This window comes from Sapajus apella, unplaced genomic scaffold (genome assembly GCF_009761245.1).
Source record: "Sapajus apella isolate SASKATOON/1434 unplaced genomic scaffold, GSC_monkey_1.0 scaffold48, whole genome shotgun sequence".
Classification (NCBI taxonomy): Eukaryota; Metazoa; Chordata; class Mammalia; order Primates; family Cebidae; genus Sapajus; species Sapajus apella.
This window is the reverse complement of record NW_022436988.1, coordinates 6,908,930-6,922,513: the sequence shown is the minus strand read 5'-3', so window position 1 is coordinate 6,922,513 and position 13,584 is coordinate 6,908,930. Positions and strand designations below refer to the sequence as shown.

At 54.1% G+C, this 13,584-nt stretch overlaps 2 protein-coding genes across 3 annotated transcripts in view; both read left to right on the top strand.

Moving 5' to 3' along the window:
* Positions 1-5,758, top strand: part of TEN1 (TEN1 subunit of CST complex) — a 28,370-nt gene extending 22,612 nt beyond the window's left edge. Inside the window, exon 3 of the mRNA XM_032241177.1 lies at positions 5,318-5,758. Within this exon, the coding sequence (XP_032097068.1) occupies positions 5,318-5,439 (122 nt within the window). The 3' untranslated portion in view covers positions 5,440-5,758. The remainder of the gene's footprint in view (positions 1-5,317) is intronic.
* A 96-nt stretch (positions 5,759-5,854) lies between these two features.
* Positions 5,855-12,317, top strand: CDK3 (cyclin dependent kinase 3). Of its 2 annotated transcripts, XM_032241623.1 has the most exons (7): positions 5,855-6,711; positions 7,026-7,103; positions 7,173-7,293; positions 7,383-7,553; positions 7,646-7,747; positions 8,885-9,088; positions 11,642-12,317. In XM_032241623.1, the coding sequence occupies exons 1-7, from the start codon at positions 6,278-6,280 to the stop codon at positions 11,765-11,767; spliced, it is 1,236 nt and encodes a 411-aa protein (XP_032097514.1). In that variant the 5' UTR covers positions 5,855-6,277; the 3' UTR covers positions 11,768-12,317. The 2 variants fall into 2 exon arrangements, with proteins under 2 accessions (XP_032097514.1, XP_032097513.1); XM_032241622.1 differs by having other exon boundaries at positions 5,855-7,103.
* Positions 12,318-13,584: the final 1,267 nt, after the last annotated feature.

Here is a 13,584-nt window from a genome sequence, read left to right as displayed (position 1 = left end):
CCAATATGGTGAAACCCTGTCTCTACTAAAAATACAAAAATTAGCTGGGCATGGTGGCAGGTGCCCGTAATCCCAGCTCAGTGAGGCTGAGGCAGGATAATTGCTTGAACTTGGGAGGTGGAGGGAGCAGTGAGCCGAGATCACACCACTGCACTCTAGCCTGGGCAACAAAGAAGACTCTGTCACAAAAAAAAAAAAAAAAGCCTGGGTTTGGTGGCTCATTCCTGTAAGCCCAGCGCTTTGGGAGGCCAAGGTGGGCGGATAACCTGAGGTCAGGAGTTCAAGACCAGCCTGGCCAACATGGTGAAACTCCATCTCTACTAAAAATACAAAGATTAGCCAGATATGGTGGCACATGCCTGTAATCCCAGCTACTCAGGAGGCTGAGGCAGGAGAATTGCTTGAACCCAAGAAGCAGAGGTTGCAGTGAGCTGAGATTGCGCATTGCACTCCAGCTTGGGCAACAAGGGCAAAACTTCATCTCAAAAAAAAGAAAAGAGGAAAAAAAAAAAAGTCCAGGTGTGGTTGCTCACACCTGTAATTCCAGCACTTTGAGAAGGGAGGATCGTTTGAGCCCAGGAGTTCAAGACCAGCCTGGGAAATGTAGCAAGAGCCTGTTTCTATAAATAAATAAAAATAAAACAGGCTGGGCATAGTGGCTCATGCCTGTAATCCCAGCACTTTGGGAGGCTGAGGTGGGTGGATTACCTGAGGTCACGAGTTCGAGACCATCCTGACCAACATGGAGAAACCCTGTCTCTACTAAAAACACAAGAATTAGCTGGGCGTGGTAGCACATGCCTGTAATCCCAGCTACTCGGGAAGCTGAGGCAGGAGAATTGCTTGAACCCAGGAGGCGGAGGTTGCAGTGAGCTGAGATTGCACCGTACCCCAGCATGAGCAACAAGAGTGAAACTCCATCTCAAAAAAAAAAAAAAAAGAAAGAAAGAAAGTAAAGAAATGAAACAATAAACCTTTCTGTGCCAGGTCCAAAGTTCTGTGGGGACACAAAGGTTGATCAGACATGAATCCTGCCCTGTTGCTACACTGAAAGTTCTAAGGACCAGTGAGAGGTCACCTGTCAGAAATGTTTGCAGAAGAGCTAGCTAAGAAGACCAACAGGTGAAAACATGGTGGGGTGTGCCAAAACCCACAGACCTGACACCTGCTGATGCCCTGAAAAGGCCCGAGGGCCTCCTGTCCTGGAACTAAAGTGTGGGCACAGCCTTTCCCAAGCCTACTCCAGAGGCCCTCAGAGCATGCCCGGGCTGAAGGGCACTGGACCGCAGCAAGCAGCTGCCTACACACCCTTGCCCTGCATCCTCTACCTTCTGGTTTTCTCTCACTGCACCCCGGCACCCTGTACTCAGAAACCTTCCTGTGTGGCTCAGGGACTCACTCATCTAGCATGTTGAGAGGCTGAGGTGGGAGGATCACTCGAACCCAGGAGTTCGAGACCAGCTTAGGCAACATAGACTCCATCTCTACGAAAGAAAATGTTAGCAGGGTTTGGTGGCTCATGCTTATAGTCTGAACTACTTGGGAGGCTGAGGCAGGAGGATGGCTTGAGGCTGGAGTTCGATGCTGCAGTGAGCTATGGTCACACCACTGCACTTGAACCTGGGTGACAAAATGAGACCCTGTTTCTAAAGAAAAAGAGACCAGGCACTGTGGCTCATGCCTGTAATCCTAGCACTTTTGGGAGGCTGAGGCGGGTGGATTACTTGAGTCCAGAAGTTCTAGACCAGCCTGGGTAACATGGTGAAACCCCGTCTCTACAAAAAATACAAAATTTAGCAGGGTGTGTTGTTGCAGGCATGCCTGTAGTTCCAGCTGCTGGGGAGGCTGAGGCGGGAAGATCACTTGAGCCAGGGAAGAGGAGGTTGCAGTGAGCTGAGACTCTACACTGCACTACAGCCTGGGTGACAAAAAGAAGTCTGGGTGCGGTGGCTCACACCTGTAATCCCAGCACTTTGGGAAGCCGAGGCAGGTGGATCATTTGAGGTAGGGAGTTCAAGACCAGCCTGGGCAATACGGTGAAACCCCATCTCTACTAAAAATACAAAATTGGCTGGGCATGGTGTTGCATATCTGTTATCCCAGGTACTCGGGAGGCTGAGGCAGGAGAATCACTTGAACCCAGGAGGCAGAGGTTGCAGTGAGCCAAGATCATACCACTGCACTCTAGCCTGGGCGACAGAGCAAGAGCCTGCCTTAAAAAAAAAAAAAAAAAAAAAAGAAAAAAAAAGAAGAAAAAAAAAAAAAAAAAAAAAAAAGAAAAGAGAAAGGGAGGGATAGGAGAAAACCTTCCAGGCGTCCCATGTGCACCTCCCTCTTCAAGCCTCCTTACCAGCCGGCTCTGGGACTTGCCCAAACCCTCCTCCCCAGACCACACACCCACAGTCTGGAGCAGGCCGGAGTTCCACGGGCTCCTCAGGCGTGTCACATCACACATCCCTCCCTGTCTCCCTGCTGCCAACTGGTTCCACCGCCATGCACCTCTGCTCCAATTACACCTCCCACACCCGCTGCCACACCTCGGACATGTCTCCCTGAGCTTGCCGTCCCGGGACCCAGTGCATGCCGCCCACTCTCACTTCTACTTCTGCTGCGTCCTTCTGGCCCTGGCAGGACCTGTGGACTCAGGACTCCTGGGCGTTTCCCCTGCCTCTCTTTCCCTCTGGGCCTTGCTTTCCATCGCTCCCGCTCCGAGACCCCAGCCTCCACCCTCCTGGTCCTGGCAACTGTTGAGTGCAGAGGCCTCCGAGGATTTGGAGCACAGTGATTTCAGGGGCTCACTGGGGTCCCTCTGCACTGCCTAGAAATCCTTCGTGTCCTGACCACGCCCCCTTCCCAGACACCACACCCCTGCCTGGTAAGAACCCACTTGCTCTCCTCCCCTGTTCTATCTGGCAGATTGCTTTATGTCCCAGCTAGAACTGAGGCCACAGGGAGCCATTCTTCCTCCTGCAATCAGACACTGAAACGGCCACCATTAGCTTCTTCCTCTAGTCTAAGAGGAAGTGGGTCCCTCCTACCTAAAAGGTTACTACAGTTCTTCCCTCTCGACATGGAAGGCACTCAAGCCTCCTCTATATTGGAAATAACAGTCCCAATGTTAAGACGCCATCTTCTACACTAGAGTCTGCCCTGCCTGCCCATGACCTTCCCTCCCTTTGCAGACAACCCTCCTAAAAGAACGTCTGTGTTCCCTATAACCCCTTCCTCTCCCCAGGCCTCACCCCACTGCATTCTGACTGCTTTTTATTTACTTATTTTTTATTTTTCGAGATGGAGTCCTGCTCTGTCACCAGGCTGGAGTGCAGTGGCGCGATCTCGGCTCACTGCAGTCTCCGCCTCCCAGGTTCAAGTGATTCCCCTGCCTCAGCCTCCTGAGTAGCTAGGATTACAGGCATGCACCACCACACCCAGCTAATTTTTGTATTTTTAGTAGAGACGGGGTTTTGCCATGTTGGCCAGGCTGGTCTCGAATCCTGACCTCAGGTGATCTGCCTGCCTTGGAAATCTATTCATTAAAGTGCTCAGAGAGCAGAGAGAACATGAGTGCAAAAAATTTTTTTAGCTTTTTTTTTTCTATTGCAAGCTATGACTGGGGAAAAAACAAACATCAGCTAGGCACAGTGGCTCATACCTATAATCCCTGAACGTTGGGAGGCTGAGGCGGGCAGATCGCTTGAGCCCAGGAGTTTGAGACCAGGCTGGGCAACATGGCAACACCCCATCTCTACAAGAAATACAAAAATTAGCCGGGTGTGGTGGTGCGTGCCTGTAGTCCCAGCTCCTCGGGCAGCTGAGATGATCACCTGAGCCTGGGAGGTTGAGGCTACATTGAGTTGTGATTGAGCCCCTGGACTCCAGCCCAAGTGACAAAGCAATACCCTGTCTCAAAGAAATTTTTTTGAGTTGGAGTCTTGCTCTGTCACCCAGGCTGGAGTGCAGTGGTGGGTGATCTTGGCTCACTGCAACCTCAGGTCTCCCAGGTTCAAGCGATTCTCCTGCCTCAGCCTCCCAAGTAGCTAGGACTACAAGCATGTACCGCTACACCTGGCTAATTTTTGTATTTTTAGTAGAGACAAGGTTTCGTCATGTTGGCCAGGGTGGTCTTGAACTTCCAACCTCAAGTGTTCCACCTGCCTCGGCCTCCCAAAGTGCTGGGATTATAGGCGTGAGTGACTGCGCCTGGCAAAAGAAAGACAATTTTTAAAAAGTCTATTATGGGGGGTGGGTGTGGTGGCATGCACCTGTAGTCCCAGCTACTTGGGAGGCTGAGTTAGGAGAATTGCTTGAACCTGGGAGGTGGAGGTTGCAGTGAGCCAAGATTGCGCCACTGCACTCCAGCCTGGGTGACAGAATGAGACTCTGTCTCAAAAAAAAAGAAAAGCTGGGTGCTGTGGCTCACGCCTGTAATCCTAGCACTTTGGGAGGCCGAGGTGGGTGGATCACCTGAGGCCAGGAGTTCAAGACCAGCCTGGCCATCATGGTGAAACCCCATCTTCCAAAAAAAAAAAAAAAAGTCTATTATGGGCCAGGTGTGGTGGTTCACGCCCCATAATCCCAGCACTTTGGGAGGCCAAGGCAGGTAGATCACCTGAGGTCAGGGGTTCAAGACCAGCCTGACCAACATGGTGAAACCACGTTTACAGACGTGGGTGGTGCATACCTCTAATCCCAGCTACCTGGGAGGCTGAGGCAGGATAATCACTAGAACTGGAGAGGCGGAGGTTGTGGTGAGCTGAGATTGGGCCATTGCACTCCAGCCTGGGCAACAAGTGCTAAACTCCATCTCAAAAAAAAAAAAAGTCTATAGTGACAAATCCCAGATGTCTTTCCTGTTTGGTGCCACCTGTACACTGGCAAAGCTTTCCATCATGTATCAGTTCACCACCGCAACTGTGAGAAGCCCCCGAGCCCCTCGTCCGGGGTGCGATGACCTGCTCCTATAAAGCCAAACTTACCTGGAGCTCAGCCTCTTGGATTTTTAAAATATGGGTGTCTCTTTTCCTCTGGTTTCTGATGACAGTGTGTCCCAAAGTGCCAAGGGGGCCTTTCCCTCAGTCCAGAGAGTTTTCTGGCCACCAGCTAAGTTCCAGACCTGGGCCTGCTGTGCATGACTGGCCCACAGTTCTAGGCCCAAGTACACAGTTGCCTTCGCCCCAGATGCCATTTTCTTGTCCACACCGCTTGCTGCCAAAAGCCAGGACTGAGCTGTTGAGGGAACAGCTGGCATGCATGCATCTTGGAGGACGTTGTTGACTGGCTGCCAGTCACCACTCGTGCCCTGGCGTTTGTCTTGCAGATGGAGGCTCCGTGGTGAAGGCGCGGGTGCTGACCTGTGTGGAGGGGATGAACCTGCCCTTGCTGGAACAAGCCATCCGGGAGCAGAGGCTGTACCAGCAGGAGCGGCGCAGCGGCCAGTAGAAACAGCAGCCCAGCAACACCCCCACTTGCTTCGGGGGTCAAACCCTCTGGAGCTGCAGGAACCCCGGAGAGCACAGACATCCCCCAGCGACGGCCTTGTCTGCAGCCTGAAAACTGAGGGGGCGGGTGGTGAATCCAGCCCCTTCCGCTACTTTGGGATTGGCTCAGCAATGAGAGCCCTGAAAGCAGGCCCCAAATCCAACAGCTCCACCCTGGGAGACTGCAGGTGGCCAAGCTTGGGTGCCGGGGCTGTGCCTGGTGTGGGGCCGTGGAGGGTTCCAGAAGGTCCTGGTGAATAAAGGCCCAGGGGGCGTGCCCTCGATGTGTGCACCTGGTGCAGCGCTGGTGGGGGCCAGGAGGGGGAGCCACAACCAGTCGTGAGCTGCAGCCTCTCAGAGCTTCTGGTGAATTCTGGGCCGGGGGGCCTCAGGGGAGGGCGCTGGAGGCCCAGGGACCTGGGTGGGGGGCCCAGGACGCAGGGGTGTTGCCCCCAGCCAGCCTCTGCCCTCAGAGGAGGCTGAGCAGCATCACACGGGCGGGGCCCAGGCCCTGGGCCCTGACCTTGCAGCCCAGGGCAGGACTGTGGCTTCAGGGCTCTCCTGACCCCTGACCTCTGTCCCCAGTGGCCCCGGCCCCTGGGCAGCCCTTCCTGGTCACCGTGTGTCCCCAGAGCCTGGGCCTGGCTGGGCTCGGCAGGGGCCTGGGCGGGAGAGGGTGGTCCTGCCCTCTGAGGCGGGGCACGGGTGAGAGGCCTTGGGGGCTGGACTGGGCTGGGCGAGGGGTGGCCCCCGTACTTCCTGGGGGTTATGGCTGGGCTGGGCAGGTGCCTGGGTGGGAGATGTGGGCCCTGCCCTCTGAGGTCGGGCACAGGCAAGAAGCCTGGGGGTCTTGGGTGTCCTGGGTATGCCGGGCTGGGCGAGGGGTGGCCCCCAAATCCCTGGGGGTCCAGGCTGGGCTGGGCTGTGCGAGAGGTGGACTCCGTCCCCCAGCCAGGTTCCCAGGCAGGATGAGCCAACTAAAGGGGGTGGCTGGGCCACATGCCGGGCAGCCTGGGTGTGGCTGGGCAGGGTGTCATGTGGCTGGAGGGGGAGTGGGGGTGCTGGGCGTGGGGTGTGAATGGCTCGGCGCCTTCTGTTTCCCGGACAGCTCTGCTGCCATGGATGTGTTCCAGAAGGTAGAGAAGATTGGAGAGGGCACCTATGGGGTGGTATACAAGGCCAAGAACAGGGAGACAGGACAGCTGGTGGCCCTGAAGAAGATCAGGCTAGATCTGTGAGTGCTGGGACAGCCCCTGAGTTACCTGCCCTGGACCAGCACAGCCTGGGCACTCTCCGGTCCGTTTCCTCCTTCTGGGAGTCCACACTCATCTCTGGGTGCTGCCTGCAGCCTTTGCCCATCCCCCACCCAGCTCACTGCCTCCTGATCAGCCTTTGCCTGGGCCCTGCTCTGTGGATCTTGGTGGGTGACAAGCCAAGGAGCACATGGCCCGGGCATCCTACAGGGATAAGGGACGCAAAAGCCGATCCCCCTGGCCGGAAGTGCCCTTCTTGGCCCCGGCCTCTGTGCCCACGGCTTGTTTCTTGCAGGGAGACAGAGGGGGTCCCAAGCACTGCCATCAGGGAGATCTCCCTGCTCAAGGAGCTGAAGCACCCCAACATCGTCAGGTGAGTTGGGGATGGAGGCGGGATGCTGGGATGGCGAAGGTGACATCCTGACTGCCATCTCCCTGCCAGGCTGTTGGATGTGGTACACAATGAGAGGAAGCTTTATCTGGTGTTTGAGTTCCTCAGCCAGGACCTGAAGAAGTACATGGACTCCACTCCAGGCTCGGAGCTCCCCATGCACCTCATCAAGGTAAGGAGGGAAGGGCAGCCCCGTCCCCGCTATCCCTGTCCGCTCAGCGCCTCCACTCAGCTGGCTCCACCTCACACTCATTTCTCCAGAGCTACCTCTTTCAGCTGCTGCAGGGGGTGAGTTTCTGCCACTCACATCGGGTCATCCACCGAGACCTGAAGCCCCAGAATCTGCTCATTAATGAGTTAGGTGCCATCAAGCTGGCTGACTTCGGCCTGGCTCGAGCCTTCGGGGTGCCCCTGCGCACCTACACCCACGAGGTATTGTGAGACAAAGAGGAGAGAGGGGCAGCAGGAGGAGTGTCACCCACGCACTCAGCCGCCCTGAATGTTGCCGTTTCTTTGCCCTGCAGGTGGTGACGCTGTGGTATCGCGCCCCCGAGATTCTCTTGGGCAGCAAGTTCTATACCACAGCTGTGGATATCTGGAGCATTGGTTGCATCTTTGCAGAGATGGTAAAGAGAGGGGCACACATGGCCACGGGGTGCCACAGGCGGGGTCCTACTAGGGTTGGGTAGGGCCCACTGATACTTCCAGTAGAGGTGGATTAAAGAGTGTTTGGGGCTGGGCACAGTGGCTCACGCCTGTAATCCCAGCACTTGGGGAGGCTGAGGTGGGTGGATCACCTGAGGTCAGGAGTTCAAGACCAGCCTGGCCAACATGGTGAAACCCCATCTCTACTGAAAATACCCAAAAAATTAGGCTGGGCGTGGTAGCTCACACCTGGGCGTGGTGGCTCAGCACTTTGGGAGGCCCAGGCAGGCAGATCATGAGGTCAGGAGTTCGAGACCAGCCTGACCAACATGGTGAAATGCCGTCTCTACTAAAAATACAAAAATTAGCCAGATGTGGTGCTGTATGCCTGTAATTCCAGCTACCAGGGAGGGAGGCTGCGGCAGGAGAGTCGCCTTGAACCCAGGAGGCGAAGGTTGCAGCGAGCTGAGAGCATGCCGTTGTACTCCAGCCTGGGTGACAGAGCTAGACTCTGTCTCAACAACAACAAAAAAATTTTGCCGGGTGCAGTATTGTGCACCTATAATCCCAGCTACTCGGGAGGCTGAGGCAGGAGAATTGCTTGAACTCAGGAGGCGGAGGTTACAATGAGCCGAGATTGTGCCACTGCACTCCAGCCTGGGTGACAGAGCAAGACTTCATCCAAAAAAAAAAAAAAAAAAAAAAGAAAGTCTGGGGCTTGTCCTGGGAAGTCTGGGGATGAAATAAAAGCAAGTAAAAATATATATATATAAATTAGCTGGGTGTGATGGTGCATGCTTGTAGTCCCAGCTACTCAGGAGGTTGAGGCAGGAGGACTGCTTGAGCCTGTGGTTGAGGCTGCATTGAGTTGTGATTACGCCACTGTACTCCAGCCTGGGCAACAGAGCAAGAATCTGTCTCTGTTTTTTAAAAAAAGTGTTTGGTACTGGCTGAAGAACTGAGGAGGCCAGTTTTATTCCAAAAAAGGCCAGAATTCTATGCATAGCCATGGGAAAGCTATCTTGACAGGCGTCTCCCTGGGTCTGGCCACTTATCTCATATTAGATTCTGTATGACAAAGTGACAGACCCCACACCTTCTCTTCTTCCCCGTTCCAGGTGATGAGAAAAGCCCTGTTTCCTGGTGACTCTGAGATTGACCAGCTCTTTCGTATCTTTCGTATGCTGGGGACACCCAGTGAAGCCGTATGGCCCGGGGTCACCCAGCTGCCTGACTATAAGGGCAACTTCCCTAAGTGGACCGGGAAGGGCCTGGAAGAGATCGTGCCCAATCTGGAGCCAGAGGGCAGGGACCTGCTCACGGTAGGTGCACGTGGGCTCTGATTGCTGCTCCAATTAGAGTGTCTCCTAATCAGCCAGCCTCTTACATAACCCTGGCACGTTCTTAACCTGAGGCCGGGATTCTTTCCTGATACACAGCTGGCTCGTCCTTGTCCTTGAGTATACTGATTGTTTGACCTGGGAGCCTCCCCCACGATAAGTGCAGTGTTTATTTTCCCTGTGGGAGTGGCCATCGCTGAGTTAGCCCTGTCTTTATGCCATGCTGTGTGCCCTTTTCCCCAGTTGCCTTATGTGTTTCGTATTCCTCTTTGCAGATATTATTGCTCCATCTAAGCTGTATGCTTCCCCAGTCCGGGGCCATACCTTCTTTTCTTTTCTAATTTTTTATTTTTTTGAGACGGGGTTTCGTTCTTTTTTTTTTTTTTTTTTTGAGACGGAGTTTCGCTCTCGTTACCCAGGCTGGAGTGCAATGGCGCGATCTCGGCTCACCGCAGCCTCCGCCTCCTGGGTTCAGGCAATTCTCCTGCCTCAGCCTCCTGAGTAGCTGGGATTACAGGCATGTGCCACCATGCCCAACTGATTTTTTGTGTTTTTAGTAGAGACGGGGTTTCACCATGTTGACCAGGATGGTCTTGATCTCTTGACCTCGTGATCCACCCGCCTCGGCCTCCCAAAGTGCTGGGATTACAGGCGTGAGCCACTGCGCCCGGCTAGGGGTTTCGTGCTTGTTACCCAGGCTGGAGTGCAATGGCGTGATCTCAGCTCATTGCAACTTCCGCCTCCTGGGTTCAAGCAATTCTCCTGCCTCAGCCTCCTGAGTGGCTGGGACTACAGGTGCCTGCCACCATGCCCAGCTAAATTTTGTTTTGTTTTGTTTTAAGGTAGAGACAGGGTTTCACAATATTGGCCAGGCTGGTCTTGAACTCCTGACCTCAGGTGATCTGCCCACCGCAGCCTCCCAGAGTGCTGGGATTACAGGCACGAGCCACTGTGCCCAGCTGGGGCCATACCTCCTACTGCCTGGGTGTTCCCCCTGTGACTCCTATGGTGGTCAGTCTTCAGAACAGGGTGTTCCTTGTTGCATGGGCCCATGCCATGGTCCTCACTCACCCCTGCTGTTGGTGCCTTGAGCTGGCCCAGGCTGGACAGCCCAGGAAGCATCTGGCAGAGCCATCTGTTCTTTTTTTCTTTTTGAGACAGGGGGTCTCACTCAGTTACCAAGGCTGGAGTGCAGTGATTGACTCGCAGCCTTGACCTCCAAGCCATAAGCGATCCTGCCATCTCAGCCTTCTGAGTAGCTGGGAGCACAGAGGCATGCCACTGTGCCTGGGTAACTTTTGTATTTTTTTGTAGAGACAGCATTTCACCACATTGCTCAGGTTGGTCTCAAACTCCTGGGCTCAATTAATCCTCCTGCCTCAGCTTCCTGGGTATCTGGAACTATAGGCGTGTGCCACCATGCCCAGCTAATTTTTGTATGTTTTTGTAGAAATGGGATCTCACATCCAGGTGTGGTGGCTCACGCCTGTAATCCCAGCACTTTGGGAGGCTGAGGCGGGTGAATCACGAGGCCAGGAGTTCAAGACCAGCCTGGCCAAGATGGTGAAACCCCATCTCTACTAAAAAAAAAAAAATACAAAAATTAGCTGGGCATGGTGGTGTGTGCCTGTAATCCCAGCTACTCTGGAGGCTGAGGCAGGAGAATTGCTTGAACCGGGACCTGGGAGGCGGAGGTTGCAGTGAGCTCAGATCACGCCACTGCACTCCAGCCTAGTCTACAGATCGAGACACTGTTTCAAAAAAAAAAAAAAAAAAAGTGGGGGGGTCTCACTAGTTGCCCAGAGTGGTCCCGAACTCCTGGGCTCAAGCGATCCTCCTGTCTCAGCCTCTCAAAGTGCTGGGGGAATTACAGATGTGAGCCACTTCACCCATCCACCCTCCATTCTTGCCCACAAAGTCTTGGAGCCACATTTCTGTCCTTAATCTGGTGTTGAGTGAGAGGAAGGCGGGTCAGTATTTTCATCTTCAGGTCGTGTGCCCAGCTCTCCAGAAATCTCCGTGTGTTGTCTACCCGCCCAGGGGCAGCAGGATGGCACGGACTCCAGCCAAGGCTCTGAGCCCTCCTTCCAGGCTGGTCCATGACAGGTGTCCTTCCACATCCTGCCTGAGTTTAGGGACCCTATGGTAGAGGGCTGGACAGGTCTGACTTCTTAGAGTGTCAGTTCCCATGCCCCCCGCTCAGGGTTGCTCCCTGGATAGCTTCAGTCCCCTGCTTCCTGATACGTCGGGGATCTTCCTGACTAAAAGCAGGCTGGGACCTGGGACCCTCCCCAGGGAGTGGGGTGACTCAGCTTCAGTGGCCTGAGGAGACCTGGGTGACTCATTAGGACTGTCCAGATTCCAGGAGTGTCCGGAACTGGCTGGAGAGCCGGGAGTTTGTGGTTTCATGCGGTTCTAGGTTTGAGGGCAGCCGTTTTGGGGCTCAGGGCCTTGATCTGGGACCTGGGAGGGGAATTACTCACCCCACCCTGGCTGCATTCAGACCCCATCTTCCTCCTCCTCCTTCCTTCCCAGCAACTCCTGCAGTATGACCCCAGCCGGCGGATCACAGCCAAGATGGCCCTGGCCCACCCATACTTCTCGTCCCCGGAGCCCTCCCCAGCCACCCGCCAGTATGTGGTGCCGCGATTCTGCCTTTGAGAACGTCAAGGCCACACTCAGATCCTCTCTCGAGCAGCTGCTGCCCCAGCTGCCTCCCACCCATTCCCGAGAGAGGACGCATCTGGGGAGAGCAAAGCGCTAAGGAATTGGCATCAACCTGCAGAGGGCTGAGTCTGGGTTAGTCCTGCCCGCAGGTTAGCGAGATCCTGTGTGGTTTTTTGGGTTTGACAGAGTTGTTTCAAAATAGAGGCACAGATGCTCCATGCATGGGGGTCCCCAGGCACTAGAACAACAGGTGCCAAGTTGCAGGCAGGCAGCCTGCCTGGTCTGGGCAGGGCCAGACCCTGAGGAAAGGGTGCCTCCTGCTGGTCTTTTTGGATTTAAAATGTTTGGGGGAAGAGTTGAGTTTCCGTTCAAAGTCCCAAGTTAAACAGGAGGGAGTGAAGGAAAGGAGAGAGGACATGCCCCCGATCCCAGGAGAGCTGGGCTGTGGCTGCACTAGGGAGTTGTTCCTTCACCCAAGATGTGCTTATCTTGGTTCGTTTCTGGCTTGACAACAAGAAATAAACGTGATAATGTTCCTGAGTTTTCTGGTTGTACTGCTCACGGGGGACACCTAGGCTTCCTGACAAGGGGGACATTGAAATAGGACTGGAGACAACCCTGGCCGAAACTGAGACAGTGGGGAAATGGGCACAGGGTGGGTGGGAGGCAGGGGCTGGTTCATGTTTTGTTTTTTTTTTTTTTTTGAGACGGAGTCACTCCCTGTTGCCAGGCTGCAGTGCAGTGGCACAATCTTGGCTCACTGCAATCTCTGCCTCCCCTTTCAAGCGATTCTCCCGCATCAGCCTCCTGAGGAGCTGGGATCACAGGCATGTGCCACCACGCCCAGCTAATATTGGTGTTTTTAGTAGAAATGGGGCTTTACCATATTGGCCAGGATGGTCTCAATTCTCCTGACCTTGTGATCCACCCACCTTGGCATCCCAAAGTGCTGGGGATTACAGGCTTGAGCCACTGCACCTGGCCTTTTTTTTTTTTTTTTTTTTTTTAGAAAGAGTGGTTCTGTCTCCCCCGGGCGGGAGTGCAGTGGCACAAACTCGCTGGACTGCGACCTCCACCTCCTGGGTTCAAGCAATTCTCCTGCCTGTTTCCTGAGTAGCTGGGATTATAGGCAATCTCAGCTATAACCGTAACCTCCGCCTCCAGGGTTCAAGCAATTCTCCTGCCTCAGCCTCCCAAGTAGCTGGAATTATAGGTGTACACCACCAAGCCCGGCTATTTTTTTGTATTTTTAGTAAAGACAGCGTGTCACCATGTTGGCCAGGCTGGTCTCGAATTCCTGACCTCAGGTGATCTGCCCCCCACCCGGCCTCTCAAAGTGCTCGGATTACAGGTGTGAGCCACCAAGCCCAGCCCCATGATCCCTTTCAATTTTTAACTTTTGTGGGTACATAGTAGGCGTATGCATTTATGGGATGCATGAGATATTTTGATACAGGCATCCAATGCGTAATAATCACATCAGGGTAAATGGGATATCCATTCCCTCAAGCATTTATCCTTTCTCTGAGTTACAAATAACCCAATTATCCTCCTTTAGTGATTTTTCTTTTTTTTTTTTTTTTTGAGATGGAGTCTCACTCTGTTGCCTAGGCTAGAGTGCAGTGGCATCATCTTGGCTCACTTCAACCTCTGCCTCCCGGGTTCAAGCGATTCTCCTGCCTCAGCCTTCCAAGTAGTTGGGGTTACAGGTGCATGCCATCACAACTGGCTGATTTTTGTATTTTTAGTAGAGATGCGGTTTCACCATATTGGTCAGACTGGTCTCAAACTTCTGACCTCGTGATCCGCCC